General features: G+C 42.0%; 1 protein-coding gene and 1 long non-coding RNA gene across 7 annotated transcripts in view; one reads left to right on the plus strand and one right to left on the minus strand.

The window, feature by feature from the left end:
* Window positions 1–761: 761 nt before the first annotated feature.
* The window catches only part of LOC112253841 (zinc finger protein 184-like), a 43,964-nt gene continuing 17,141 nt past the window's right edge, over window positions 762–27,584 (minus strand). For 2 of the 6 annotated variants that reach the window (XR_006083689.1, XR_006083686.1), the window contains 5 exons: window positions 24,567–24,667; window positions 24,212–24,340; window positions 17,912–17,968; window positions 16,058–16,213; window positions 762–3,878 (listed from right to left, as the gene is read on the minus strand). Coding sequence is in view for 1 of the 6 variants with exons in the window: in XM_024425873.2 (XP_024281641.2) it covers window positions 2,932–3,878; window positions 14,114–14,393 (1,227 nt within the window). In the remaining 5 variants the exon portion in view is untranslated. Of the gene's footprint in view, window positions 3,879–14,113; window positions 14,570–14,913; window positions 15,522–16,057; window positions 16,214–17,911; window positions 17,969–24,211; window positions 24,341–24,566; window positions 24,668–27,584 lie in introns of those variants that run through there. The other 4 variants (XR_002954078.2, XR_006083688.1, XR_006083687.1 and 1 more) reach the window with 4 other exon arrangements.
* On the plus strand, window positions 24,216–25,509 carry LOC121846764. Its single transcript, XR_006083690.1, has 3 exons — window positions 24,216–24,320; window positions 24,768–25,050; window positions 25,169–25,509. It is a non-coding gene; the product is annotated as an uncharacterized LOC121846764 (long non-coding RNA).

Below are 27,584 nucleotides of genomic sequence, written 5' to 3' on the forward strand. Positions count from 1 at the left end.
AGGGAGCCAAAGACCAATATTACCAGAAAAAATAAAACTTAACCTGACCCAACTATTCTCGCTCCTGCTGGCTCTCGCAGATTCTGCCATTACTCTCCTGAAGTTGCCGGTAATAGGCTACACGAGGAGTCTGCAACCTTTTTCATGTGGAATGCCAATGTATCTTATTGATCTGCGTGCAAGTTATGATTTTCATATGCACATTTATAATATCTTCATATCTCAATCATTGTCATGTGGTCAGTCAAATGTATCTAAATAAATTATACAAACCTAAAAAATAACTTCTATTTCCATTGCCAACTATGTAAAAATAGACTAGAAAGCCCCCACAAAAAATGTGCTGCTAAAAATAAATATCCTATAAATCACATTGTCTATGCATGGCCTGTCTGCAACGAACGTGAAATATTATATTTTATATATAAAATAGCTGTGCAGCAACGCACCCCATCCAACCTGACAGAGCTTGAGAGGATCTGCAGAGAAGAATGGGAGAAACTCCCCAACAACAGGTGTGCCAAGCTTGTAGCTTCATACCACACAAGGCTGTAATCACTGCCAAAAGGTGCTTCAACAAAGTACTGAGTGAAGGATCTGAATACTTATGTAAATGTGAGTTTTTTTTACTTTTAATAATTCGCAAAAATGTTAACCTGTTTTTGCTTTGTCATTATAGGGTATTGTGTGTAGATTGATGGGGGGGGGGGGATTTCATCCATTTTAGAATAAGGCTGTAATGTAATGAAATGTGGAAAAAAAATCAAGGGGTCTAAATACTTTCCGAATGCACTGTACATGTTTAATATTACATAAACATAGCATGTCAAATGTGCCATGACCTTCATTTGTTTTTTCCTCTCTGTCAGATTAAGGAACTTAATTATTCTAACAAACTACTACTTAAGTTAAAAAGGCATTGATTGGTGTAAACTTGGGAAAGAGTTCTCTTTCACCAGGGGCTTATCCTTTAAATCCAAGTCACATTCAGATAGGTTTGGTTTCAATTATAAAACAATGTCCCAGCCATCAAGTTGCATGGAGTCGTCTCTACTGGCTAAAAGCGTGGGCAGTGTTTTTGAGGACTTTCACCATTTTGATTTCATTAACGTCCCAATTCATTGTCTGTTCCTTCCTGATGACCCAGTTGGAGTCCTGGTGCCAGATCATTAGGAATAATCACCCTATGAATTTTACTCATGAAGAAGAAAATTGACTTTTTAGATGAGATGGCCTCAACGGCACTGCCCATTCTCTCACAGATGCCATCGTGACACAGAGATGTTATGTCTATGGTCCAGGCCCATCAACTTATATATTACAGTGCCCAGAAGTGACATCCTAAAACAACAAATGTCTCCTGGCCTCCCACACATAGGCTACTTAATATAAAAACGAAATAAACATTTCTATCAAAACAAACAAAATAAAAACTAGCAAATCAAGTCTAAAAACGAACTATTTCTAATCAAAATAAAACATGAATATTAAATCACAAAACTATAATAACCTTGCAGCGATCACTAGCGGTTGTTCAAGCTATAAATGATGCAGAGGCCGGCTGCTAGTGACCCAACGTGAGCTTGCTAGATGTAGCCTATCTTCCTGCTAACTGAATTAAACCGTCAACATTGTCAATGTTCCTAAAATGAATGTTGAATAACAGAAAAAAAAAGTTAAACCTGCACTATAAACCTTTATCTCAGATTTCAGGATGACTTCAAGCAGCCCCTGTAGACGTCCGTTGTCCTCTTTCGATAGATAAACGTTGTCCTGGTAACTGTTACTCTGATATTGTTTTTGCAAATGCTCTGAATCTCATCCACAGCACCTGGTTAAAAATCACTCTCAACTCCAATTTAGACATTTTTCAGATAATGCCAATGGCTAGCTTGTGTTATGTTCTGTCACCCGTGAAGCCAACAGGAGTAATGAAGCACTTTCGGGTCCAGTGTAAATATTTCAAAGTTAGTCACGTGAAACTGTCAAATTAATAATAAAGGCTAGAATGATTGTATTATCAACATATCTTACACTAGTTATAAAACACATGGACCTTGAAGTAATTCTGATTTTAAAAAAACATTTAAACAGGGCTCCCACTCTTTTCAATAAATCATTACATAACTTTTCCATAATGTTTTATCATGATTTACAAGGAAGACAGTACTCAATAGGGGGCTAAACAAACAACTACACACCGAAGTAGGTATTATACATGCGTACATAAACAATGTATCAATTCTCTAGGTTTGTTCAGGTAGAGAATGGCTACTGGTGTCTAGTGGTCTGAACTGGAATCTAATGGTCTCTACTGGATTCAATAGGACCAGTTTAAGTGGCCGTTTGAGCTAGATTCGGTTACAGCTTGCATCAACGTGGATTTCATCAGATCAAGATAATTGTATCACTATCGTTGGACCAATTATTTGACAGATATTGTGCAGTGATTGCCTGACAGGGTTCACATGGAAAGTTATAAAATGAGACTAATATAATCAAGTTAAACTATGAACAATAGTAACTTGTCTGTCTGATGCCCTTCCCTACACAGGGCACAGTCATGTTCCCGTGCATTCTCTCCATGTGTCTGCTTAAGCCTTTGTTTTGAAGCAATCATCACTTAGCCTATATAGTTTCTTCTCAGTGTGTATTCTGAAGACAATTCAATGCACTTTTGGCACTTAAGCATTGGACAGACGCTTGTAAGATTCCTCCCGTGTGAATGTCACATACACAATGTCAAAAAAAGGCAGTTGTGAAATATTTTCTAGTCGTGGCAGTAATGTGGTCTCTTCTTTCCGATGTCCCAGCCAATTCAAACAATTAGTGAAATATTTACAACAATCCTGACAGCAATATAGTTTATCGCTCATGTGATTATCCTCATATGAACTCATGTGACTAACGCCAGTTCTGAAAGATCTGCTACTATAGCGACAATGATGTGATTTCCCTCGTGTGAATCCTCATATGCGTTGTCAGATTACCTTTATGACGAAAATATTTGCCACAATGATGACAGCTATAAGATTTCTCCCCTGTGTGAACCCTAATGTGACTACTCAAATTACTAGGACGAGCAAAACATTTGCCACAGACCAGGCAGCGATGTGGTTTCTCACCTGTGTGAATCCTCTTATGAAGTGTCAGCTCACCAACTCGAAAAAAACATTTGCCACAATCATGACAGCGATGCGGTTTCTCTCCTGTGTGAGTCTTTATGTGATAGTTCAGATATCCAACTTGAGAAAAACATTTGCCACATTCACCACAGCGATGCGGTTTCTCTCCTGTGTGGGCCTTCCTATGCAATTTGAAGCGGTCAAGCCGAGTGAATACTTTGTCACAATCTTGACAGTGATACAACTTCTCCCGTGTGTGGGTCCTCATATGAGAATCCAGTGTTCCCATCTGAGTGAAACATTCACCACAATCACTACAGCAAAATGATTTCTCTTCTGTGCGACTTCTTTGCACTGGAGATTTCAGATCCATGGATTTTCCACCATTCGAGCTTTGTCCTTTTTCTGTCCATGTCTTCTTCAATTTGCACTTGAGATGAGAGTCACTGGTTGGCTCTGAGGAATAGTCTTCCTTCGGTTCTGTTTTGATCTCTTCAGTAGAGGCCATTGTGTCTTCGTATTCTTCACTTTGGGTTTGTGAGGACTGAGTTGGGTACTGATCATAGTCACTTTTCACCCAGGCAGGAGTGAATACAGAGTCTTCAGCCTCCTGAATGACGCTGAATTCCTCCTCTTCCTCTTTAATCTGTATGGGGTTCCAATTATATTGCCCCAGACTGGGGCTCCAATCCTGCTTATAATGCTGCTGCTCAGGGGGAAACTCCACTTCAGAGACTATGAATTGCTGGAAATCTGAAGGGATGGAGAAAAGAGGAGTTAGAATTTATGAGCTGAGGAGATAAGTACTGATGATCTGACATAAGATAAATGGGGTCTAAGATATCCTATGCTATGTTCAGGATTTCGCACTCATCTGTGCTGTTGTTGATTAACTTATGTACGCAAACTGTTTGGGCCAATCATTTTCACCAACAGCCGCAATCTGGCTCTAATGATTATAATGGAGGGAGCATAGCTCATTACTGGTCTAAACAACAATAATGATCCATAAAAAAACAAGGGTAGTACAGCGAGCGACTGTCTTCAGTAATCTCTGTTCACACAGACCTCAAGTCTTGCGTAATTGGTCAGCTGCTCGATTAAGTTCTGGGTCCATACGTGTTAAGAGAAGAGACACTAGAACAAGAACGAGGAGCTCCACCATCTCTCTTTGCAAGTTATGTGCCAAAAGTCCCCTCCCGAAATTTTAAAGATGCTATCCAACTGTGAAATCGTGATTTGTCAACAAAAAAAAAACAGGAAACATCCAAGCACCGGAACTATTCCTGCTCATTTATGTTTACATAGTCTGTCCACGAGAGAAAGTCTACAGAGAATGTACTTAATAAACATGGATTTTATATTGTTTATTATATTCACATTTAAAATGATTAATATTGACTGCAAATTACTTAATTTTGCTCGCTATATGAAACATGCACTATTGATTGTAGAGTTAGAATCCTAGAGTGGACAAAGCCCAAACCCCCGATCAAACCTGATATTCGACTGGAAATGTCTGTGGAGGGAGGTTTGCCTGACGTCTCAAACCTGAATTTAATTCCACTGATTTATTGACAGCTCCACACATTCTGAAACAGACTAGAGGTCGACCGATTATGATTTTTCAACGCCGATACCGATTGTTGGATGACCAAAAAAAGCCGATACCGATAAATCGGCCGGTTTTATTTATTTATTTTTTACTTATTTGTAATAATGACAATAACAATACTGAATGAACACTTATTTTTAACTTACTATAATACATCAATAAAATCAATGTAGCCTCCAATAATGAAACATGTTCAATTTGGTTTAAATAATGCAAAAACAAAGAGTTGGAGAAGAAAGTAAAAGTGCAATATGTGCCATGTAAGAAAGCTAACGTTTAAGTTCCTTGCTCAGAACATGAGAACATATGAAAGCTGGTGGTTCCGTTTAACATGAGTCTTCAATATTCTCAGGTAAGAAGTTTTAGGTTGTAGTTATTTCGCTCTATTTCATTAACCTTTTACTATTGGATGTTCTTATAGGCACTTTAGTATTGCCAGTGTAACAGTATAGCTTCCGTACCGCTCCTCGCTCCTACCTGGGCTCGAACCAGGAACACAAAGACAACAGCCACCCTCGAAGCAGCGTTACCCATGCAGAGCAAGGAGAACAACTACTCCAAGTCTCAGAGCGAGTGACGTTTGAAACGCTATTAGCGCACACCCCGCTAACTAGCTAGCCATTTCACATCAGTTACACGAGCCTAATCTCGGGAGTTGATAGGCTTAAAGTCATAAACAGTGCAATGCTTGACGCACAACGAAGAGCTGCTGGCAAAACGCACAAAAGTGCTGTTTGAATGAATGCTTACGAGCCTGCTGCTGCCTACCACCGCTCAGTCAGACTGCTCTATCAAATCATAGACTTAGTTATAACATAATAACACACAGAAATAGGAGCCGTAGGTCATTAATATGGTCGAATCCGGAAACTATCATCTCGAAAACAAGATGTTTATTCTTTCAGTGAAATACAGAACCGTTCCATATTTTATCTAAGGGGTGGCATCCATAAGTATAAATATTCCTGTTACATTGCACAACCTTCAATGTTATAATTACGTAAAATTCTGGCAAATTAGGCGGCCCAAACTGTTGCATATACACTGACTGCGTGCAATGAACGCAAGAGAAGTGACACAATTTCACCTGGTTAATATTGCCTGCTAACCTGGATTTCTTTTAGCTAAATACGCAGGTTTTTTTAAGAAAGGCATTGATGTTCATGGTTAGGTACACATTGGAGCAACGATACGCACCGATTATATGCAACGCAGGACACGCTAGATAAATGAGTAATATCAACCATGTGTAGTTAACTAGTGATTATGATTGATTGTTTTTTTATAAGATAAGTTTAATGCTAGCTAGCAACTTACCTTGTCTTACTGCATTCGAGTAACATGCAGTCTCCTCGTGGAGTGCAATGAGAGGCAGGTGGTTAGAGCGTTGGACTAGTTAACTGTAAGGTTACAAGATTGAATCCCCCGAACTGACAAGGTAAAAATCTGTTGTTCTGCCCCTGAACGAGGCACCGTTCACCGTTAACCCACCGTTCCTAGGCTGTCATTGAAAATAAGAATGTGTTCTTAACTTCTCTAGGATAGGGGGCAGCATTTGGAATTTTGGATGAAAAGCATGCCCAAATTCAACTGCTTGCTACTCATCCCCAGAAGATAAGATGTGCATATTATTAGTAGATTTGGATAGAAAACACTGAATTTTCTAAAACTGTTTGAATCATGTCTGTGAGTATAACAGAACTTATTTAGCAGGCGAAACCCAGAGGACAAACAAACCATTCAGATTTTTTTTTTTCACTCTTCAATGAGTTTTCATTGGGAATCCAGATTTCTAAGGGACCTTCTTGCAGTTCCTACCTCTTCCACTGGATGTCAACAGTCTTTAGAAAGTGGTTGAGGTTTTTCCTTTGTGTAATGAAGTAGTACGGCCATCCAGAACGAGGGTAACTTGAACTGTACTGTTAGATAGAGGCACGTGACCAGAAAGCTAGCTACAGTTTGTTTTCCTCCTGTATTGAACACAGATCATCCAGTCTTCAATTTTATTGATTATTTACGTTAAAAAAAATACCTAAAGTTGTATTACAAAAGTAGTTTGAAATGTTTTGGCAAAGTTCACATAACATGTAACACGTAACATTTGAGATATTTTGTAGTCACGTTGCGGTCACGTTTCGTGGAGAAAAAACGGTGTTTTTCTGGATCAAACACGCCAAATAAATTGACATTCCGGATATATATCGACGGAATTAATCGAACAAAAGGACCATTTGTGATGTTTATGGGACATATTGGAGTGCCAACAAAAGAAGCTAGTCAAAGGTAAGACATTAATTATATTTTTATTTCTGCGTTTTGTGTCGCGCCTGCAGGGTTGAAATATGCTTCTCTTTGTTTAATCAAATCAAATTTTATTTGTCACATACACATGGTTAGCAGATGTTAATGCGAGTGTAGCGAAATGCTTGTGCTTCTAGTTCCGACAATGCAGTAATAACCAACGAGTAATCTAGCTAACAATTCCAAAACTACTACCTTATACACATAAGTGTAAAGGGATAAATAATATGTACATAAAGATATATGAATGAGTGATGGTACAGAGCGGCATAGGCAAGATGCAGTAGATGGTATCGAGTACAGTATATACATATGAGATGGGTATGTAAACAAAGTGGCATAGTTTAAAGTGGCTAGTGATACATGTATTACATAAAGATGCAGTAGATTATATAGAGTACAGTATATACGTATACATATGAGAAATAATGTAGGGTATGTAAACATATTAAGTAGCATTGTTTAAAGTGGCTAGTGATATATTTTACATCAATCCCATCAATTCCCATTATTAAAGTGGCTGGAGTTGAGTCAGTGTGTTGGCAGCAGCCACTCAATGTTAGTGGTGGCTGTTTAACAGTCTGATGGCCTTGAGATAGAAGCTGTTTTTCAGTCTCTCGGTCCCAGCTTTGATGCACCTGTACTGACCTCGCCTTCTGGACGATAGCGGAGTGAACAGGCAGTGGCTCGGGTGGTTGTTGTCCTTGATGATCTTTATGGCCTTCCTGTGACATCGGGTGGTGTAGGTGTCCCGGAGGGCATGTAGTTTGCCCCCGGTGATGCGTTGTGCAGACCTCACTACCCTCTGGAGAGCCTTACGGTTGTGGGCGGAGCAGTGGCCGTACCAGGCGGTGATACAGCCCGACAAGATGCTCTCGATTGTGCATCTGTAGAAGTTTGTGAGTGCTTTTGGTGACAAGCCGAATTTCTTCAGCCTCCTGAGATTGAAGAGGCGCTGCTGCGCCTTCTTCACGATGCTGTCTGTGTGGGTGGACCAATTCAGTTTGTCTGTGATGTGTACGCCGAGGAACTTAAAACTTACTACCCTCTCCACTACTGTTCCATCGATGTGGATAGGGGGGTGTTCCCTCTGCTGTTTCCTTAAGTCCACAATCATCTCCTTAGTTTTGTTGACGTTGAGTGTGAGGTTATTTTCCTGACACCACACTCCGAGGGCCCTCACCTCCTCCCTGTAGGCCGTCTCGTCGTTGTTGGTAATCAAGCCTACCACTGTTGTGTCGTCCGCAAACTTGATGATTGAGTTGGAGGCGTGCGTGGCCACGCAGTCGTGGGTGAACAGGGAGTACAGGAGAGGGCTCAGAACGCACCCTTGTGGGGCCCCAGTGTTGAGGATCAGCGGGGTGGAGATGTTGTTACCTACCCTCACCACCTGGGGGCGGCCCGTCAGGAAGTCCAGTACCCAGTTGCAAAGGGCGGGGTCGACACCCAGGGTCTCGAGCTTGATGACGAGTTTGGAGGGTACTATGGTGTTAAATGCTAAGCTGTAGTCGATGAACAGCATTCTCACATAGGTATTCCTCTTGTCCAGATGGGTTCGGGCAGTGTGCAGTGTGGTTGAGATTGCATCATCTGTGGACCTATTTGGGCGGTAAGCAAATTGGAGTGGGTCTAGGGTGTCAGGTAGGGTGGAGGTGATATGGTCCTTGACTAGTCTCTCAAAGCACTTCATGATGACGGAAGTGAGTGCTACGGGGCGGTAGTCGTTTAGCTCAGTTACCTTAGCTTTCTTGGGAACAGGAACAATGGTGGCCCTCTTGAAGCATGTGGGAACAGCAGACTGGGATAGGGATTGATTGAATATGTCCGTAAACACACCAGCCAGCTGTTCTGCGCATGCTCTGAGGGCGCGGCTGGGGATGCCGTCTGGGCCTGCAGCCTTGCGAGGGTTAACACGTTAAAATGTTTTACTCACCTCGGCTGCAGTGAAGGAGAGTGTTTTGGTTGCGGGCTGTGTCAGTGGCACTGTATTGTCCTCAAAGTGGGCAAAAAAGTTATTTAGTCTGCCTGGGAGCAAGGCATCCTGGTCCTTGAGTGGGCTGGTTTTCTTTTTGTAATCCGTGATTGACTGTAGACCCTGCCACATACCTCGTGTCTGAGCCGTTGAATTGTGATTCTACTTTGTCTCTATACTGACGCTTAGCTTGTTTGATTGCCTTGCGGAGGGAATAGCTACACTGTTTGTATTCGGTCATGTTTCCGGTCACCTTGCCCTGATTAAAAGCAGTGGTTTGCGCTTTCAGTTTCACACGAATGCTGCCATCAATCCACGGTTTCCGAAAAGCCTTTTTGATATCTGACATGTTGGCTGGATTCACAACAAGTGTAGCTTTAATTTGGTATCTTGCATGTGTGATTTCATGAAAGTTTGATTTTATAGTAATTTATTTGAATTTGGCGCTCTGCATTTTCACTGGCTTTTGGCCCGGTGGGACTCTACCGTCCCACATATCCCAGAGAGGTTTTAACTGACTTGCCTAGTTAAATACAGATTAAATAAAAGTGTAAAAAAAAAATCGGACAAATCAGTGTCCAAAAAACACAATTTCCGATTGTTATGAAAACTTGAAAATCGGCCCTAATTAAATCGGTCGACCTCTAAAACAGACATTCTAGAATTTGTTTGTGCTAACGTTAAAACGAGGGGCCGTTGTATAAAACTCATTCATCAGTGACTGGATCGTCTCCAACCAATCAGAGAATCAAAGCCAATGTTGTGATTCATCATTTTTGTAGGCCCCATCTGGCCCAACCCATTGGTTTTCTGGGACCAAAGCAAATCCTGACTCATCGTGGAGAAGAAATACCAGTGGGTGTGGCATTTGGCTAGGTAAGTTAGTAGGGCTGGGAATTGCCAGGGACCTCGCAATATGATCACGATACTCAGGTGCCGATACGATATGTAATTCTCACGATTCTATATGTATTGCGATTCAATACTGTGACTATTACCGTCCAAACATATTGCTCATCATATGTCTGCTGCAGAGGGATGAGACAGCCATGAGAAAACAAGTTTGGATCAGTCAAGGAAATGTGCTGAAAAAAGATGGAGAACAAGCTATGAAGGAAAAATACTGGACCTGGTAGAGCCAACTGGCGCAACAATATTGCAATAGAGGCCCCCCCGGGTGGCGCAGTGGTTAAGGGCGCTGTACCGCAGCGCCAGCTGTGCCACCAGAGACTCTGGGTTCGCACCCAGGCTCTGTCGTAACCGGCGACGCACAATTGGCCTAGCGTCGTCCAGGTTAGGGAGGGTTTGGCCGGTAGGGATATCCTTGACTCCTGTGGCGGGCCGGGCGCAGTGCACGCTAACCAAGGTTGCCAGGTGCAAGGTTTTTCCTCCGACACATTGGTGCGGCTGGCTTCCGGGTTGGATGCGCACTGTGTTAAGAAGCAGTGCGGCCTGGTAGGGTTGTGTATCAGAGGACGCATGACTTTCAACCTTCGTCTCTCCCGAGCCCGTACGGGAGTTGTAGTGATGAGACAAGATAGTAGCTACTAACAATTGGATACCACGAAATTGGGGTAAAATTCAAAAAAACAAAAACAATATTGCAATAGACAAAACTATGTCAAAAATAATGTACTTGTGTAATTGTATCATCCCCCCCATTACTAGTATTCAGGCTATATGGAGGTAGCTTGCCATCAGTGGTCTGCAGCTGAAGGGCAGCAGCTCGTACAGGCCTGCACCTGTAACAGCTCATACGGGCCTGCACCTGCAACACCTCTGTATGACAGAGGAGGCACTAGTACAGTGTATGTCCCCTATGCAATCATGCAGTCCAATGCACCCAGAGTGAGATTAACAGATTCAAGTCCCTCTCTACCTAGGTGAAGTTGGGATATGTGAATTATCATTTGTGATTTCTTACTTCAAATGGGCAGCGGTTCGTGTGCATATGTGCATATGATAACTGAGAGTAGTTTCTAAATGTTCCAAAGTATTATGTCTCTGTCCCTCTCTCTCACCCTCCCCATCTCCTTTGTAACAAGCCGCCATATTACGTCAGACTGCTAGGGACCTGTTTTAATGTATTAAGTGTGTATGTTTATCCTGTGTTACCATTTAGTTAGTTAGTAAATAAATAAACCAATTTGTGTCGTACTGAATCATAAGTAAGGTTTTTTTTTTTTCAGATGTAGGTTACGACTGTTCAGAATTATGATATGAGGTTATGATTAATACGTTGACTGTTTTATGGATGTGATAGGTAAAGACCTTTAGAGTTTAATTCAGGCGATGGTCTTTAAACAACCGCTCTCGTGGTGCCCCAAATCCTAATGAGTTAATTGTTACATGATGAATTTAAATCGGGTAACAATTAAACATAGTTGATTAATAGAAGTCATCAGATTAATGAAAGTCATGACAGCCTATTAAATCATTGTGAATGACCTTGGTCCTAGAGTACACCCATGTCGGCATATGGGGAAAAAAAAGAAAAAAAACTTATTTTAAATTTGGGACAGTTCATCTTCAGTTTGGGACGTTTCTGGAATGGTGATGAAAAAAAAGTTAATCTCGATGTCGCAACCTAGCTAGCATTGGCCAGAAAGTCAGAGGAGAGAGAGAGAGCTGTGCACAATGGAGCAGACGGGAGGACAGAGGTTCCTATTAACTCCATTACTGGCTGTTCAGAGGGATGGAAGTCTGCAGCCACACATGAATTATATTTTTTCTTTTTTCTTTTCATAAAACAAGACAAAAAGTAAACTGTTGGCGCATTTGGATTTCTATACTCCAGTTGAAAATATGATTATTTTAGAGCAATACCATTTTACAAGAATGTTCAGAAAAAACAACATACGTTTTAACCATTCACTATCATGAACCAATAACAAAGGGAGAAATGGAGAGAACAAGGTAAAGCAGTTGGATTAACACGGAACCCAAAATGGTTGCGCGGGTGCGCCATCGTGCATAAATTTATTTTGCCCCCTCACACCAAACGCAATTACGGCACGCAGGTTAAAATATCAAAACAAACTCTGAACCAATGACATTAATTTCGGGACAGGTCGGAAATCATTAAACATGTATGGCAATTTAGCTAGTTAGCTGGAACTTGCTAGATAACGTTAATTTGTCCTATTTAGCTAGCTTGCTGTTGCTAGCTAATTTGTCCTGGGATATAAACATTGAGTTGTTATTTTACCTGAAATGCACAAGGACCTCTACTCCGACAAAAAACGACCAACCGAATCGGTTCTAGTCATCTCTCCTCCTTCCAGGCTTTTTCATAGTTTAACTTATATGGTGATCGCATCTAAACTGTCATTGTATTACCACAACTACCGGCAAAACAGTTCATCTTTCAGTCACCCACGTGGGTATAACCAATGAGGAGATGGCATGTGGGTACCTGCTACTATAAACCAATGAGGAGATGGGAGAGGCAGGACTTTCAGCGCGATCTGCTTCAGAAATAGGAATGAGTTCTATTTTAGCCCTTGGTGTCGCAGACGCTCGTGAGCAGTGTGGGTGCAATAATTGAATAACATTGATTTCTAAATTTAATTTGCGACGTGTCCGGTCTGGTCAGCATGTTAGATTGTCATTATGGAGCCACCTATTGGATTAAGGTGGTAACTCCTCTCTTGCTGCTGGAGCTAGTTTTCAGGCCGTTTTGGCAGATTTTAAGTAGTCATTTAAGTGATAATGCCCTCGAAGCCGGTGTTTGGAGAATATATCGGCACGGGGTGTTGCAAACCGTGCCAATATATCCTCCAAACACCAGCTTCGAGGGCATTATCACTTTTATACAACGGGTTATTGACATATCAAAATAACATTTTAATGAAAATAAATGTATTCATACTATTTCATCTTTCCACAAGATATAGTCCCGACGACACAAATCTAGGGTTGCTTCCCAAGCCGGGGGCGGTTGTTCGTTCTATTGGTTCGGTTGCTGGAGACACGACCCAGTCAATCAGTCTTTTTGTTCTGTATCTATGGACGTGACCCAGTTGTTTGTTCTAAATGTTTCATTGTGTATGTTCTTATCCCTTACTTTCTAGCTAGCCAACTAAGGCTAATTTACAGTCACGTCAAAAAGTGCATCCAGATTAACAGCAACGTAGCCGCATTTGCATTTGTTTAAGCTGTTTTCTAGTGACATTTATTTGGATACATCCATAACGAGCTAATGAGGCGCAATTTACCTGGCATAGAAAATGTGCTCACTTGTCAGGACACTTGATCAGAGAAGCTAGCCAACAACACAGAAAACACAATCACTTCAAACTGAAGCTTAAAAGACTGCAAACTAGCTGCACTTCGTTTCGTTTTATATTTTTTCATTTTATATATATCCATAAAAATGATGCCAGTTGGTTCACGATTTCGATTGGCTGAGAAACACGGCCTGCCTGTCTGTCTCGTCCTGACACGTTCATTACTATGGGACAGCAGGAGATCGAATTTAAATATTGAAACTATTTTGCAAATGTCTGAGACAGACAGCAAGGTATATACAAATCTCCGCTGTTGAAAACAAAATGTTAGTCTAAAAGAAATGTGAGAATGTCTAGATGCTTTTTATAGTGGAGATCCAAGTTTATAAATTGCCTGGCTGTGCTGATGAGACAGTGGATCACAGTCAGATGGAACAGAGTAAATCGGCTAAATCTATGACGTTAAAATGCCTGTGGCAATTTGTGGATTATAAACTGGGTGATTTGAGCCCTGAATGCTGATTGGCTGACAGCCGTGATACCTGTGGTATAGGTCTGATGTATGACAAAATATGTATTGTTACTGCTCTAATTGCCTTGGTAACCAGTTTATAATAGCAATATGGCACCACAGGGGTTTGTGGTATATGGCCAATATACCATGGCTATGGGCTGTATCCAGGCACTCAGGGTTGAGTCGTTCAAGAACAGCCCTTACACGTGGTATATTAGCCATATACCACACCCCTCAGGCCTTATTGCTTAAATAGACAACGGCTGGAATGCGGTTTTAACCAATCAGTATTCAGGATTAGGCCCACCCGTTTAACAACCTGGCAACCCTAAAGACAGTTACAAATCGATAGCCCACCTTCATCATCAGCCGCGGGGGAATTGCCGGAAGGACTGTTGGTTCTCGATGAACCACTGGTAACAAGCGTCTGTCCTTTGCCACTCACCGACATATACCTCGACTCGGTCATGCTGAGTTGCTTCTCTAGCATTTTGATTTGCTCTTTGCTTTGAGAGACTTCTATACTTAACGCTCCACAACAATCCTCTACTAATTTGCAAATCTCTGTCACGGCAGCGGAGGCTAGAATGTCCATGACGGAGCTTATCCGTTGATGCAAAACACTCGTCTCAGACATTTTAAGCCCCTGTTTTTTTTTACCGGTCACAATTACTTAATCTATTTGGATTCTAAACGTTTTTTTTTTGCAGCAGCTAATTCACGAAATAGTCATATTTTTAAAGAACATATGGCTTCTTGTTATCAATGTTTCGCCATCTTTGATAACTGTTCTTTCTTGGGAGCACATCCGGTCAGATTTTAGATAAACAAATAGTTAGAAAGCGCCACCTACCGCGTGGGGACTAGAAGGCGCATTACTCAGTCAAATCTTTGAGCACTAATTGAATTTGGTGTATTCTCTGACAGTAGGAATTGATCCTATTGGTTTGCAGAATCATTGTTTAATAATTGAGTAAAATATTTTGTATTATGGTTACTGGTTATCAACTTGAATAAAGGATCTAGCACTGGAGTAATCTTAACCTCAGACAAACTATGAAGTTGTATTAGTCTCAAGAGCTTAAGAAAAACGTTATTAATATTGTTCATTTCTAGTACATATGCTTATTGTTTTTACCATAGATATAGAATATGGTCAGTCTTTTTTTGTACACCATCTCTTACTGGAAATGGAAACTCTCTTATCCAAATAAGGCTGTAAAAACATTCCATGCAAAATGTCTCATCGAAACACACCCCCATATCCAGTCTACACCCTTTGCTGTATTTAACAGAGCCTTAGCCTAGCCTAAGACAGGTCTCAGTAAACCGGTCAATTGAGGCTCAATAAATAAATATAGGATTCTACAGACTTTCTGTTCTCATCTTAAATCTTTTCTCATTCCATTTTATGCTGTCAACCAAAAGCAACATATCCAGTGTTTTTTTATATATACACACACACACACACACACACACACACACTTAAAAAAACATGTTTTACTTGAAAACAACAATACCAGTTTAAGTACATAGAAATACATTTTTAGAGAAATTACAACACATTTAACCTGTTGGCGAACACTTATTTAAAGTAACTGTTTGCAGTAAAATAATACCAATGTTCAAAGCAGTGAGAAATCTTCATGCACTGAATTGTGTGTGGCTAACAAGATAGTCAACGTTGTGAAGCATTTTATGGTCTAACATGCGCAAATGAATGGGTATTGTGTGCCATGTGTGAGGTTCCTCCAGCCCTGGCCCACTACAAAAGGAAAAACGAAAATGTGCCATTTTAGTAGTTTTATCTGCCATATCTGAATCTGTCATACAGTTCTGAGACCAGGCTACCTGCCATTCATTTTAATGGGTAACACAAGTAAAGGTTAAATAATTAAAGTAGTTGCTGGTTGCAGTGCTCTGGCTATACCAGCTGTTATAGTAAAAAAAAAAGTAATTTAGCAGATAACCCTAATTTCTCCTGTAAGTTAAGTGCCTTGCTCAAATGCACAATGGCAGTTTTTTCCACACTTAGTCAGCTCGGGGTTTCGAGCCAGCGACCTTTCAGTTGCCGTTACTGGCCAAACGCTCTTAACAGTCCGTTCTTAACCACTATGCTACATACAGCTGCACTGCTGTCCCTTTCCACTAACAGATCGGATATCATGCCTAGCTGCATGAGTAAAGTATCAGAACAATTTTTGCTTAGGCCCAAGTGTTTTTCCGGACCTTAGGCCCAAGTGTTTTTCCGGACCATGTGACCCGAGTGAAAAATTCTGGGACCAAAAAGGTTCTGCTCACGTCACGTTGTCGGGGGACCCTTTCTCTCAGCAGGAGGTTGAATCCAGCGATCCAGGCGGTGGCTCTGTTGGCTGTTCTTGTTATCTGTTGCAGGTAACAATCCTTAGAAGAGGAGCTGGCGGAGGCCAGGCTGGCGCCCAGTTCGTTGCAGTGTTACTGAAAGGAGAAGGGGAGATGAGACGCGCACACACACACACACACAAAAGGTTGAGCACCCTCATAGTAACTATCAGTAAATACGTTAAAAATATATTTATATATATATTTTTTAAGTCTACAATGTACTATCATATTAAAAAATTCACATCAAACTCAGACACTAATTAAATTGGGAAGCTTAAATTGTCCCCTCCATGTTGAATGAAGTTTCTGATGAACTCCAACAATGGAAATGAGCAGAGACCAGGCTTTGTGGAATTCCGCTCTGACTACATTGATTAGCCTAAGGTCAAAACATTTAAAAAATGTCAATTATGAAAAGCTTGCCTTGTACCTATATTTGTCCTCTGTAGTTCTTTGTTTCCTGGAATCCATACTTTTTCAAAAAACGTTAATCAAATACAACCACCAACTGTTTGCTCAATGCTGGTGCTCGAAGATGGCAACTCAGCACAAATGCATGTGCCAATTGAATCTCAAGGAAATACCCAGCTAACAACAAACGTTCCCACAACTTTAGACTACATTTCTTTAAGATTCTGTTTTCATAGGAATGATCCAGTGATGTGCAAGGACTGTTTCTCAGAGACCATTCAAACCGACCTTACCCAGAACGTGGTTACCATGTTCTCAGAATATTCAATAGTAATGTTCTAGACACGTTTCCTGGGAACGGTGAAAGAACATTCATATATCCAGTTGAGGTTTAGGAGAATATTCTATCAACATCACACAGAACATGGTTGCCATCTTCTCAGAATATAAGATATGAATGTTCTAGACATGTTTCCATGGGAACTTTGTGAAAACATTCCTGTGTCTGATGACGTTTAAAACATAGGATGTTCTGTCATGGTCGCCTGAAGGTTTTTGTTTAGTTTCCAGCATGTTCCTGAGACAAAAGAAATGTTGTCTCTTCCAAAAAAACAAAAAAAAAACATTTTCTTTACACACCACCCCTTGTTACTGTAGCCGAGCCCATCAAGGCCCTAATTGGTGTACCACTGATCTATTTTACAGCTCTTTGTCTGTGGCAAGGTTAGGGACACCCACACACACAGTGCTTTTAACATACAATGTTTTCAACTTACAAATTTGACACACATGATTACCGTGTGGATATTCATTTATACAGTAAATATTATTCATTATATCCTGACCTATAATTTGAACTCACAACCTCTTGGTTCACAGCATTCCGATCTTCCTGCTATTCATTTTTTAAAGTTTTGACCTTGGGAGAATCAATGTAGTCACAGCTGAATTCCACAAAGCCTGTTCTCAGTTCAACTCCGTTGATGGAGTTCATCAGAAACCTCCTTCACCATTGAGTTGAGTTTTCACAAACATGAAACACTTGGACTAGTAGCTGAACCATCCGTCAGGGCAGAACCTGTGTGGTTCTGTAAAGACCAAGATCAAATACAAAAAAATGTGTTGATATCTTAATACCAAGGTGTTGATATAGGCAGGAGTATGACCTTGCTGAAGTACAACGTTTGATCTGATAATGTAAAATATGAATGTTTATTTAGTCTTTGGTGTTTTTTCCCCCTACCTGTTGACAGATCCAACATACACGTGCCTTTCATTGTGTGGCCATGTATTGCAGCATGTACCACAAATCAGAAATAGTAGAACCAGTATCGGTGATAGTTGTGACTTTACATCATTCACCGTGAAGCGTCAATATACCTATAGCTTTAGGTTCTGCCGCCACCTCTTCAACAGCCTCAGCCTCTACTTCCTCCTCTGGAAAAGCACAAATAATCCACCAAATCAGAGACGCATATCATTATTTTGCCAACAGCAAATCACTATGACAGGGAGTTATAGACACCAGATAAATATGTTTGTTTTCGTACCTTTAGTATTTTATAGATGATATGTAGTTGAATGCATTTGTTTTATACCAATGTGAAGTCTCACAAAAGGGAATCCCTAAATTATCATTTATCAGGAAAAGGGTACATAATAGACAGTGATGCTCCTGCTTGATGATAGCCCATAGAGAAGAACTGACCTGGGATTTCACTCAGCTTCTCTCTGGTGCAGGAGCCTCAACCCTTTTGTATTTTAGGAACTCTAGTCAGTAGACTGGACCCTGGTTTTACAGCAATATACAGTAAGTATATTAAGATTCACCCCCTTGGATTTTTTTCACATTCTGTTGTGTTACAAAGTGGGATTTAAATGGATTTAATAGTGATTTATTTGGTCATTGATCTACACAACATAGTCCATAATGTCAAAGTGAAAAGAAAATTCTACAAATGTTTCCAAATTAATAAAAACTAAATAACTAAAATAAGGTAATTGCATAAGTATTCACCTTTGTTTAGGCAATTAGCTCAGGTGTACAATTTGGTCACATATTAAGTGACATGGACTCATTCTGTGTGAAATAATAGGGATTGACATGATTTTTGAATGGCTACCCCTTCCTCTGTCACCCATACATATAACATCTGTAAGGTACCTCAGTCAAGTATTGAATTTCGAGAACAGATTCAACTACAAAGACCAGGGAGCTCATAAACCCTAAAAGAAGGGCAATGATTGGTAGATGGGTAGCATTACCAAATTAGACATTGAATATCTCATTAAGCATGGTCAAGTTAATAATTATGCTGTGGATGACGCATTAAACCATCCAAACAAAACAAAGATGCAGTCGTCCTTCTGAACTGAGCTGCAGGAGAGGAAGGAAACTGCTCAGGGATGTCACCATGAGGCCATTGGTCGTTTTAAAACAGCTGCAGAGTTCAATGGCTATGATGGGAGAAACTGAGAATGGATCAACAACATTATACTTATTCCACAATAATGACCTAAATGACAGTGAAAAGAAGAATACAAATATATGTTTAAAAACATGCATCCTCTATGCAACAAGGCACTAAAGTTATACTGCAAGAAAACACAGCAAAGGAATCAACTTTTTGGCCTAAATACAAAGCCTTATGTTTGGGGAAAATCCATCAAAACACATCACTGAGTAACTGCCTCCTTATTTTCAAGCATGTTGGTGGCTGCATCATGGTATGGGTATGTTTCCCAATCCTGGAAGAGGGGCCTGAGTGAAAAGGTTTGGGAACTCCTGACTTACAACACAAGGCAAAATCTACACTGCCCACTGGGCAAAAACTGGTTGAATCAATTTTGTTTCAACATCAAAAATGATGAAATGTGATGATGTTGAATCAAAACAGAAAACTGATTATATTAGCAAATTTGTTTTACATAACCTTTAACCTAAATCCAATGACATGGTGACATTATTTGTTGATTTTACATTAGTTGACAACTCAACCAAATGTAAATCAAACTAGACATTGAACTGACGGTACAGTGGGTGCAGTTGCAAAGTTAGATGTTCTAAGTGATTTAAGTCAAAACTATGGCAACAATATGTGATTATACGGATATACTAATCAAGATATGTCACACTATTCATCTGCATAATTTCAATCTAACATTAATTTGCATGAGACAAAGTCAATTTCATCAATAGTTATTGCTCTAGTATCCTATGGTGCCACTGATGCAAATGACATCTATAGTGCCACCAACTGGTCTGGTGCCACCTAAGGTTGGTTCTAATGAAATATACATAAGGTTTATATACCAAATTTCATGGCCCCATGTCCATCGGTTCTTATAGCCCTGGTGTGATATGGTCCCATCTAGTGGTGTAGTGTGGCTGACTTTGAATGCAACAAGGAATCATTCTCAAAGTCATAAGATGTGAATTAATTGAGTCTTTATAAAATCAAATCTGGAGTAAATCTGACTACTTGAATGTAGCAACAATTGTTTTTCAAACCCATTAAAGGTGGATATAATGAGTCTCAGTAGAACATTTGGAGTGAATCTGAAGTATGGTTCATGAGGAAATGATTTTGAGCATTAGCGTTACATGCAAATAATGAGTTGTTACTAGTTTCCTTGTTTTTTATATATATCAGTTACAAATTCTGTGTATGTCCATGACAGTGATGACAAGTTTCAAGTTCATAGATGACTGTGGAGTGGAGTTACAGCGGTTTAAATGGACACATAAAATCTGACTCCGACATCTTTTGACCAATCCCTTGTCTTAACTTAGTTTGAGAGAAGCTATGTATATTTAGCATATTAGCGTATGTGCTAATATGCATCTACTGGTATGGTGTGGCTATCTTCTGAATGCATCAAAAGATTCAGTCATAACCCCACTGGCAAAAACTGGTTGAATCAACGTTGTTTCCATGCCATTTCAACCCAAATATTAAGTGTGATGATGGGGATACAATACCCATTTCTTTAGTAAAAAGAAAACTCTGGTACTCTTCATTATGCACAACCCTGTGAGGTGGAGATTTTCTAGGGTTCTGTCCCTTTCTCTACTCTCTCTATTCTATCCTTTTCTTTGGACTGACCAGGAGGCAGTAACAGTGGCTTGACCTCAGCTGGCACTACCTTTCTGGTCAAGTAGAAAAGGCAGAGAACACCTGAAGGACTGGGGAAGCAGAAGGGTAACAGTGGCTTGACCATGGCCAACCTGACTCTCCAGTTCACGGACCACCCGGAACCCCCCAGCATCCAAAACCAGCAACGGACCAGCTGCCTGAGGAGGAGACGGTGGACTGCAGGCCTTGAGGTGAGTAGAGTGCTGCCGAGTTCAAGCCTTACTCCCTCTACCCTTTAACTGCAGCCCTCCTCCCCTGCCCTTCTTATTTTTACCCATCTGCCCTCCTCAGGCCTCCAGAACCGACCAGACCAGGACCAGCAGATCACCAACCACCCAGAGCAGACCAGACAGTATCACCTCCAGAACCAGAGGTGAGGAGGAAGGACCAAAGACACCAACCTACGCCTGGAGCGAGCAGACCACAGGAGAGTCCCCTCATTGACCTATGGGTCACGGGCTTCCAGGTGTGTCTGCCTGCTCTGAGGTTTGTCGTTCCACCCCCTGCAGGACCACAGAACCCCCAAAACAACACCACCACCCACCTGAACAAGATGACCGGGATGACCCCAGGAGTGATGCGACGCTACAACATGGTGAGGCTAATGCTAATCCCCAACGAGAAGACTGCAGAGTACGGAGCCATCAATCGCTGGGGAGCAGCAACAACAACCACCAGACCAGAAACCATGGTATTCAGCAAGGCAGTTCTCTAGAAAGGTATGACCTTTGTGCCGTCTTACCTGAACTGCCTGACAAAACCTCCAGGGCCACAGGAATAATTTGAAGCCAGTTTCAAGACCCCGTAGTTACTAGAACAGTTTTGGTCAAAATTCAGAAAGTAAAAAGATTCAGAACCGTTTAACTAACTCAGAGCCTATCCGACACAGAATCCAAGGTAGTTACTGTACAGTTTCACAATGAATGCATCCAGGGCTATGACATACACGTTTGATTAAGCAGGTTCACCACCCTCAAGTCAGTGGATAGGAGGGTCCTGGATGAAAAAAATGTCTGGAATGGGGCATGAAAATGGCTAGTAATGTTAAGACCGGACCCAACCGGAGTGGGCGGAGTCCCCAGCACCATCACGCTGGGAAACAACAGATGCTCCATCCACTACTACGGCATGCCCAAACTGTGCAGGAACTGCGGCCACCATCATCTGCAAGATCTGTAAAGACAACCATCCCACCTCAGACTGTACCTCCACATACCCCTGCAACCTGTGCGAGAAAGGTGGCCATTTCTTCAGAACCTGCCCCAGTTCCTATGCCAGCAGGAAAAGGGTTAACGACACCAACCCCTCGAACCCAAATCCCAACCCCTCCACCAGACAACAACGGAAAACCAGACCTTTCCACAGGCACTGCTCAACCGACCACCCAAGATGTCTCAGAAACCATCTACATGAAAACAACCAACTGCCCCTGACCTCCCTACCATACCTCATACTGCCACTGACTCCTCCCCCCTGGCCCTTAGCGACTCATTTGACAGGGTTATCCATGGCTTCCTGCAGAAGGTGCTAACCAAGATTAACTTCCCCCAACACCTCATCCACTGGACGGAACTATGCTACCAAAACATCACAAGCAGAGTTCTGGTAAACAACACCCTCATAGACCCATTCCCCATCAAATCCGGAGTACACCAAGGCTGCCCCTTAGCCCCACTGCTGTACGTCATCTACCTAGAGCCTTTCCTCCAGAAGATCCGGTCAACAATAGGAATCCCTGTCTACCAGATGCCAGGGACCCATGGGGGGAGGCTTAAAGTGGCGGCATACATGGATGACATCACCATCGTCGGTCGGCACAGATAGTCGCTCCATCGCCACAGAAACAAAAGTGGTGGACGACTACTGTGCAGCCACTTGCGCCCTCATCAACAGGGTTAAGAGTGAACAATACCGGTCATAGGACTGGCATGAGACTCTCACCACCTCTTTCCCAGTCAAAACAGAGAACATCAAGCGCTTGGGGTCACTTTCCAGAGGGATGGAGGTGGCTCCGTCAGATGGGAGGAGACCATCCGCCATGTCCAACAGAAAGTCTGAGAATAGAGAGCTCGGTCCCTCACAATGATGGGTAAGATCCTGCTCTTGAAGGCAATCGATCTCCCCATTCTCCTGTACCTAGGCAGGGTGTTTCCCCCAGAGAGAGCAAACAGCAAGAAGATAGAAGGCATAATGTTCATCTTTGTCTGGGGGAGCCAGATTGAGAGACTCAAGCGCAGCACCCTGTACAAAGCAGGTGAGAATGGGGGGGAAGGGGGTCACGGACATCCTTAACATCATAAGTATTCAGACCCTTTGCTATGAGACTCGAAAATGTGCTCAGGTGCATCATGTTTCCATTGATTGTAGTCAACCTGTGGAAAATTCAATTGATTGGACATGTTTTGGAAATGCACACACCTGCATGTCAGAGCAAAAACAAAGTCATGAGGTCGAAGGAATTGTCCGTCGAGCTCCGAGACAGGATTGTGTCGAGGCACAAATCTGAGGAAGGGTACCAAAAGATGTCTGCAGCATTGAAGGTCCCCAAGGTTCCTCTGACAGAGCACTAGAGTTCCTCTGCAAGGATGGGAGAACCTTCCAGAAGGACAACCATCTCTGCAGCACTCAACCAATCAGGCCTTTATGGTAGAGTGGCCAGACGGAAGCCACTCCTCAGTTAAAGGCACATGACAGCCCGCTTGGAGTTTGCCAAAAGGCACCTAAAGACTCCCAGACCATGAGAAACAAGATTTTCTGGTCTGATGAAACCCAAGATTGAACTCGTTGGCCTGTATGCCAAGAGTGACGTCTGAAAGAAACCTGGCACCATCCCTACGGTGAAGCATGGTGGAGGCAGCATCATGCTGTGGGGATGTTTTTCAGAGGCAGGGACTGGGAGACTCGTCAGGATCGAGGCAAAGATGAACAGAGCAAAGTACAGAGAGATCCTTAATGAAAACCTGCTCTAGAGCACTCAGGACCTCAGACTGGGGTGAAGGTCCAGTTTGAGGTCCTGAGCGCTCCAACAGGACAACGGCCCTAAGCACACAGCCAAGACAACACAGGAGTGGCTTGGGACAAGTCTCTGAATGTCCGTCCTTGAGTGGCCCAGCCAGAGTCCGGACTTGAACCTGATCTAACATCTCTGGAGAGACCTGAAAACTGTGCAGCAACATTCCCCATCCAAACTGACAGAGCTTGAGAGGATTTGCAGAGAAGAATGGGAAAAACTCCCCAAATACAGGTGTGCCAAGCTTGTAGCATCATACCCAAGAAGACTTGAGACTGTAATCACTGCCAAAAGTGCCTCAACAAAGTACTGAGTAAAGGGTCTGAATACTTAAGTAAATATGATATTTCTATTTTTCATTTTTAATGAATTAGCAGAAATGTCTAAAAACCTGTTTTTCTTTGTCATTATGGGGTATTGTGTGTAGATTGAGGGAATAAAACGATTTAACCAATTTTAGAATAAGACTGCAATGTAACAAAATGTGGAAAAAAGTCAAGAAGTCTGAATACTTTGTTTTGGAAAGGCACACACCCCCATGTCTGGGCTGGCATCCTGGAAGTAGAAGGACATCATGGCCCACAGCCGCACCAAGAACACCATCGCCCACTTGAGAGCCAGCTCAGCCGTAGATCCACAACAGGTATGGTTAAACGCCAACACCTCGGCATCACAAACAAACAGAAAGACATCTCATGGATGGCAGTTCATGGTTACCTACCCACTAGGGAATTAATGTATAGTCGGTACATACCACATACAGAGAACTGCCCCCACGGATGTACTGACACTGAAAACATCTACCACTTGTTTGTGGAGTGCACCGTGGCCAGGCGGGTATGGGCCCTGTTTGTTCCCTCTCTCTCCCCCAACAGTTTGCTACCCCTACCTCGCTTGACGGCGGAGAACATCCTGAACGGTCCTCCCGGTGGATGTAACGACACCTAGCTCCGCCAGCAGTGGAGGATCATCAGCACCATCAAGCATGCCCTGTGGGAGACAAGGAACATCAGAGTCTAACAACAACACACCATGGAACAAACATTGTTTGCCTGCTTGCTCCTCAAGTTGTCCTTCGTCCCCACTGCAGATCCCCATCACCATTCCCAGCACCAATCCAGATCCTATTGGCCAGTCCCAGCACCAGACGAGATGCGAAGGAGGGACCAAACACCAAACCTTCACCCGGAGCAAGCGGACCACAGGGGAGTGCCACAATTGACCTCCAGGTCTAGGGCTCCCTTGCGTGGCTGCTTGGTCCTCAGGTTGTCTTTCCTCCCCTTTGCAGGCCCAGCACCAGTCCCAGAACCAATCCAGATCCCAGTTTCCAGCACCAGTCCCAGCACTAGACCACCTGATGAGGTTCGGAGGAGGTACCAAACATCACACCTTCACCCGGAGCAAGCAGGACACAAGGAAGCACCACCTCTGGGTCTAGGACACCCTTGTGTGTCTGCTTGCTCATCAGGTTGTCTTTCCTCCCATCTACAGATCCTGACCCAGCTCCCGGTTCCTGTTCTCCCCCAGCACCAGACCCAGCACCAACCCATGGTTTTCCAGCCCATGTACCAGCACGATCTCCAACCTGGCCCCAACACCAACCCAAGTTTCCTGGTACCAGCCCCAACACTAGCACAAACCCCGGACACTGCACCGTCCTACAACTACCACCTTCATCCAGCAACTTCCAGCTCAGACCCCACCCCACCCCTCCCCTCACACAAAGACACAAACACACCGTCAACCACTCCACCAGACCAACCATGACTGACTGACTGACAGACTGATGATTGTTACATGGTATTTGAATGAATGCATTCGTTTTTTGGTAATTGGTGATTGATTGATTATTTATTTTTGAATTGTTTATTATTTTTAAAGTTTAACTCAATTTGATTTGAAATTGTAACATATAATGAATTTGGAAAAAGACAAGTGCTTTTGATAATTCTGCCATCGTCGTCAGTGTGTGTAGCCAATGTATCTGATGCTGTCTGGTCAAAAAGTATGGCATGTCGTACTCTTTTTTTGGGCCAGACAGCATCAGATACATGGGTTACATATAGTAAGACACAGGGGCACTGTTGTGCCCGCTTGGATACTTTCTCCAGTGATATAGTTTCAGCCACACGCGAATTGAAGGAAAGTTGGCGGATTCTGTAATTATTTTGCATTAACATACGAAGGTAACCTACTTTTTTGAAGTGATTTGCTTGACAATCAGATGAAAACATCATGACAGGTTGTGTTCATGGCACATTAAAAGGTAATACATTTTTAGTTAAATTACGTCTTACTATAAAACCCATTATAGTATATAGGAGGGGCAGGGCGGGGGGGCTCAAACTGGCCTCCAAATCACTAACCTCCAAATCACTAAGTCTGCCCCTGGGTGCCCCAGTGTACTACCAATATTGCAAGTTATTTATCGTGTAGGCTTCTACATCAGTTGTTTGTCTTGTATCAACAATTATCTGTTTTTGGGAGGTCCATTTGAATCCACTGAATCACTCCAAAACTTTGCACATACAGTGCTGCCATCTAGTGGACAGAGTCTAAATTGCGCCTGGGGTAGAAAAAGTCCTTTCTCTTGCATTTCTAAGATGGTACAAAAAGAAATACAAAGAAACGTTTGGTTTTTACTTCGTATTATCTTTTACCAGATCTAATGTGTTATAATCTCCTACATGCCTTTCACATTTCCACAAACGTCAAAGTGTTTCCTTTCAAACGGTATCAAGAATATGCATATCCTTGCGTAGCCTGAGCCTATCCATAGCCTGAGCTACAGGCAGTTAGATTTGGGTATGTCATTTTAGGCAAAAAATAAATCAAGGAAAAGGGTTCGAAATTAACGAGGCATTAGGAAAGGTGGAGTTAGTCAGAGTGACCAGGAGTGGTTATGTTTCTATTTCCTGTTTCGCGAAAGAGCAGAAGGAAGGCATTGTGGCTGTCTGTGTACATTATCAGGAAGTGGAGAGTTTTGATTTTCGGAGCAAAGCACCATAAAAGCTGTTATCTGGAGTCTCGTTTGACATTGTGACTAGTTATCTGAAGAAGCAGATTTCAGGAGTGATTGGAGCAGGTCGTCTAAACCTTGTAGTAGACAGTAGTGTAAACATACTTAAAGTATTACTTAAGTAGTTTTGGAGGGTATTTATACTTATACTGTACTATTTATATTTATGACAACTTTTACTTCACTATATTCCTAAATAGAATAATGTACTTTTTACTCCATACATTTTCCCTGACAACCAAAAGTACTCATTACATTTGAATGCTTAGAAAGAGATGAAAATATTCCATTCGCGCACTTAAGAGAACATCCCTGGTCATCCCCACTGCCTCCGATCTGGCAGACTCACTAAACACACGTTTCATTTGTAAATTATGTCTGAGTGTTGGAGTGTGCCCCTGGCTATCCATAAATGACAAAAACAAGAAAATAGCGCTGTCTAGTTCTTTTATTAAATGAATTTGACATGATTTATACTTTAACTTTTTCTACTTAAGTATTATTTTAGCAATTACATTTACTTTTGATACTTAAGTATATTTAAAACGAAATACTTTTAGACTTTCACTATTATTTGAGTCATTTGCTATTAAATTATATTTACTTTTACTTAAGTATGACAATTGGGTGGGTACCTTTTCCACCACTGGTAGTAGATGGAAAGAAGTCGGAAAGTCAATTAGTGCTACTGATGTTTGAAGTAAAGTATCTGCCTACTCATAAGATATGCAGTGAGAGCGGTTGTGAATAAACGTTTGCAGTGTCTTAATTGCAAAAGTGATGGTAATGTATCAAGTGTGAGCGGACAGAAGCTACATGTAGTGAAGAAGGTGATGTACGGGGTTGCAATCGTGGTGGAAATCACGTTGCCGAATTCCCGTAACAATG

Source organism: Oncorhynchus tshawytscha, linkage group LG07, assembly GCF_018296145.1.
Source record: "Oncorhynchus tshawytscha isolate Ot180627B linkage group LG07, Otsh_v2.0, whole genome shotgun sequence".
NCBI classification, from domain to species: Eukaryota; Metazoa; Chordata; class Actinopteri; order Salmoniformes; family Salmonidae; genus Oncorhynchus; species Oncorhynchus tshawytscha.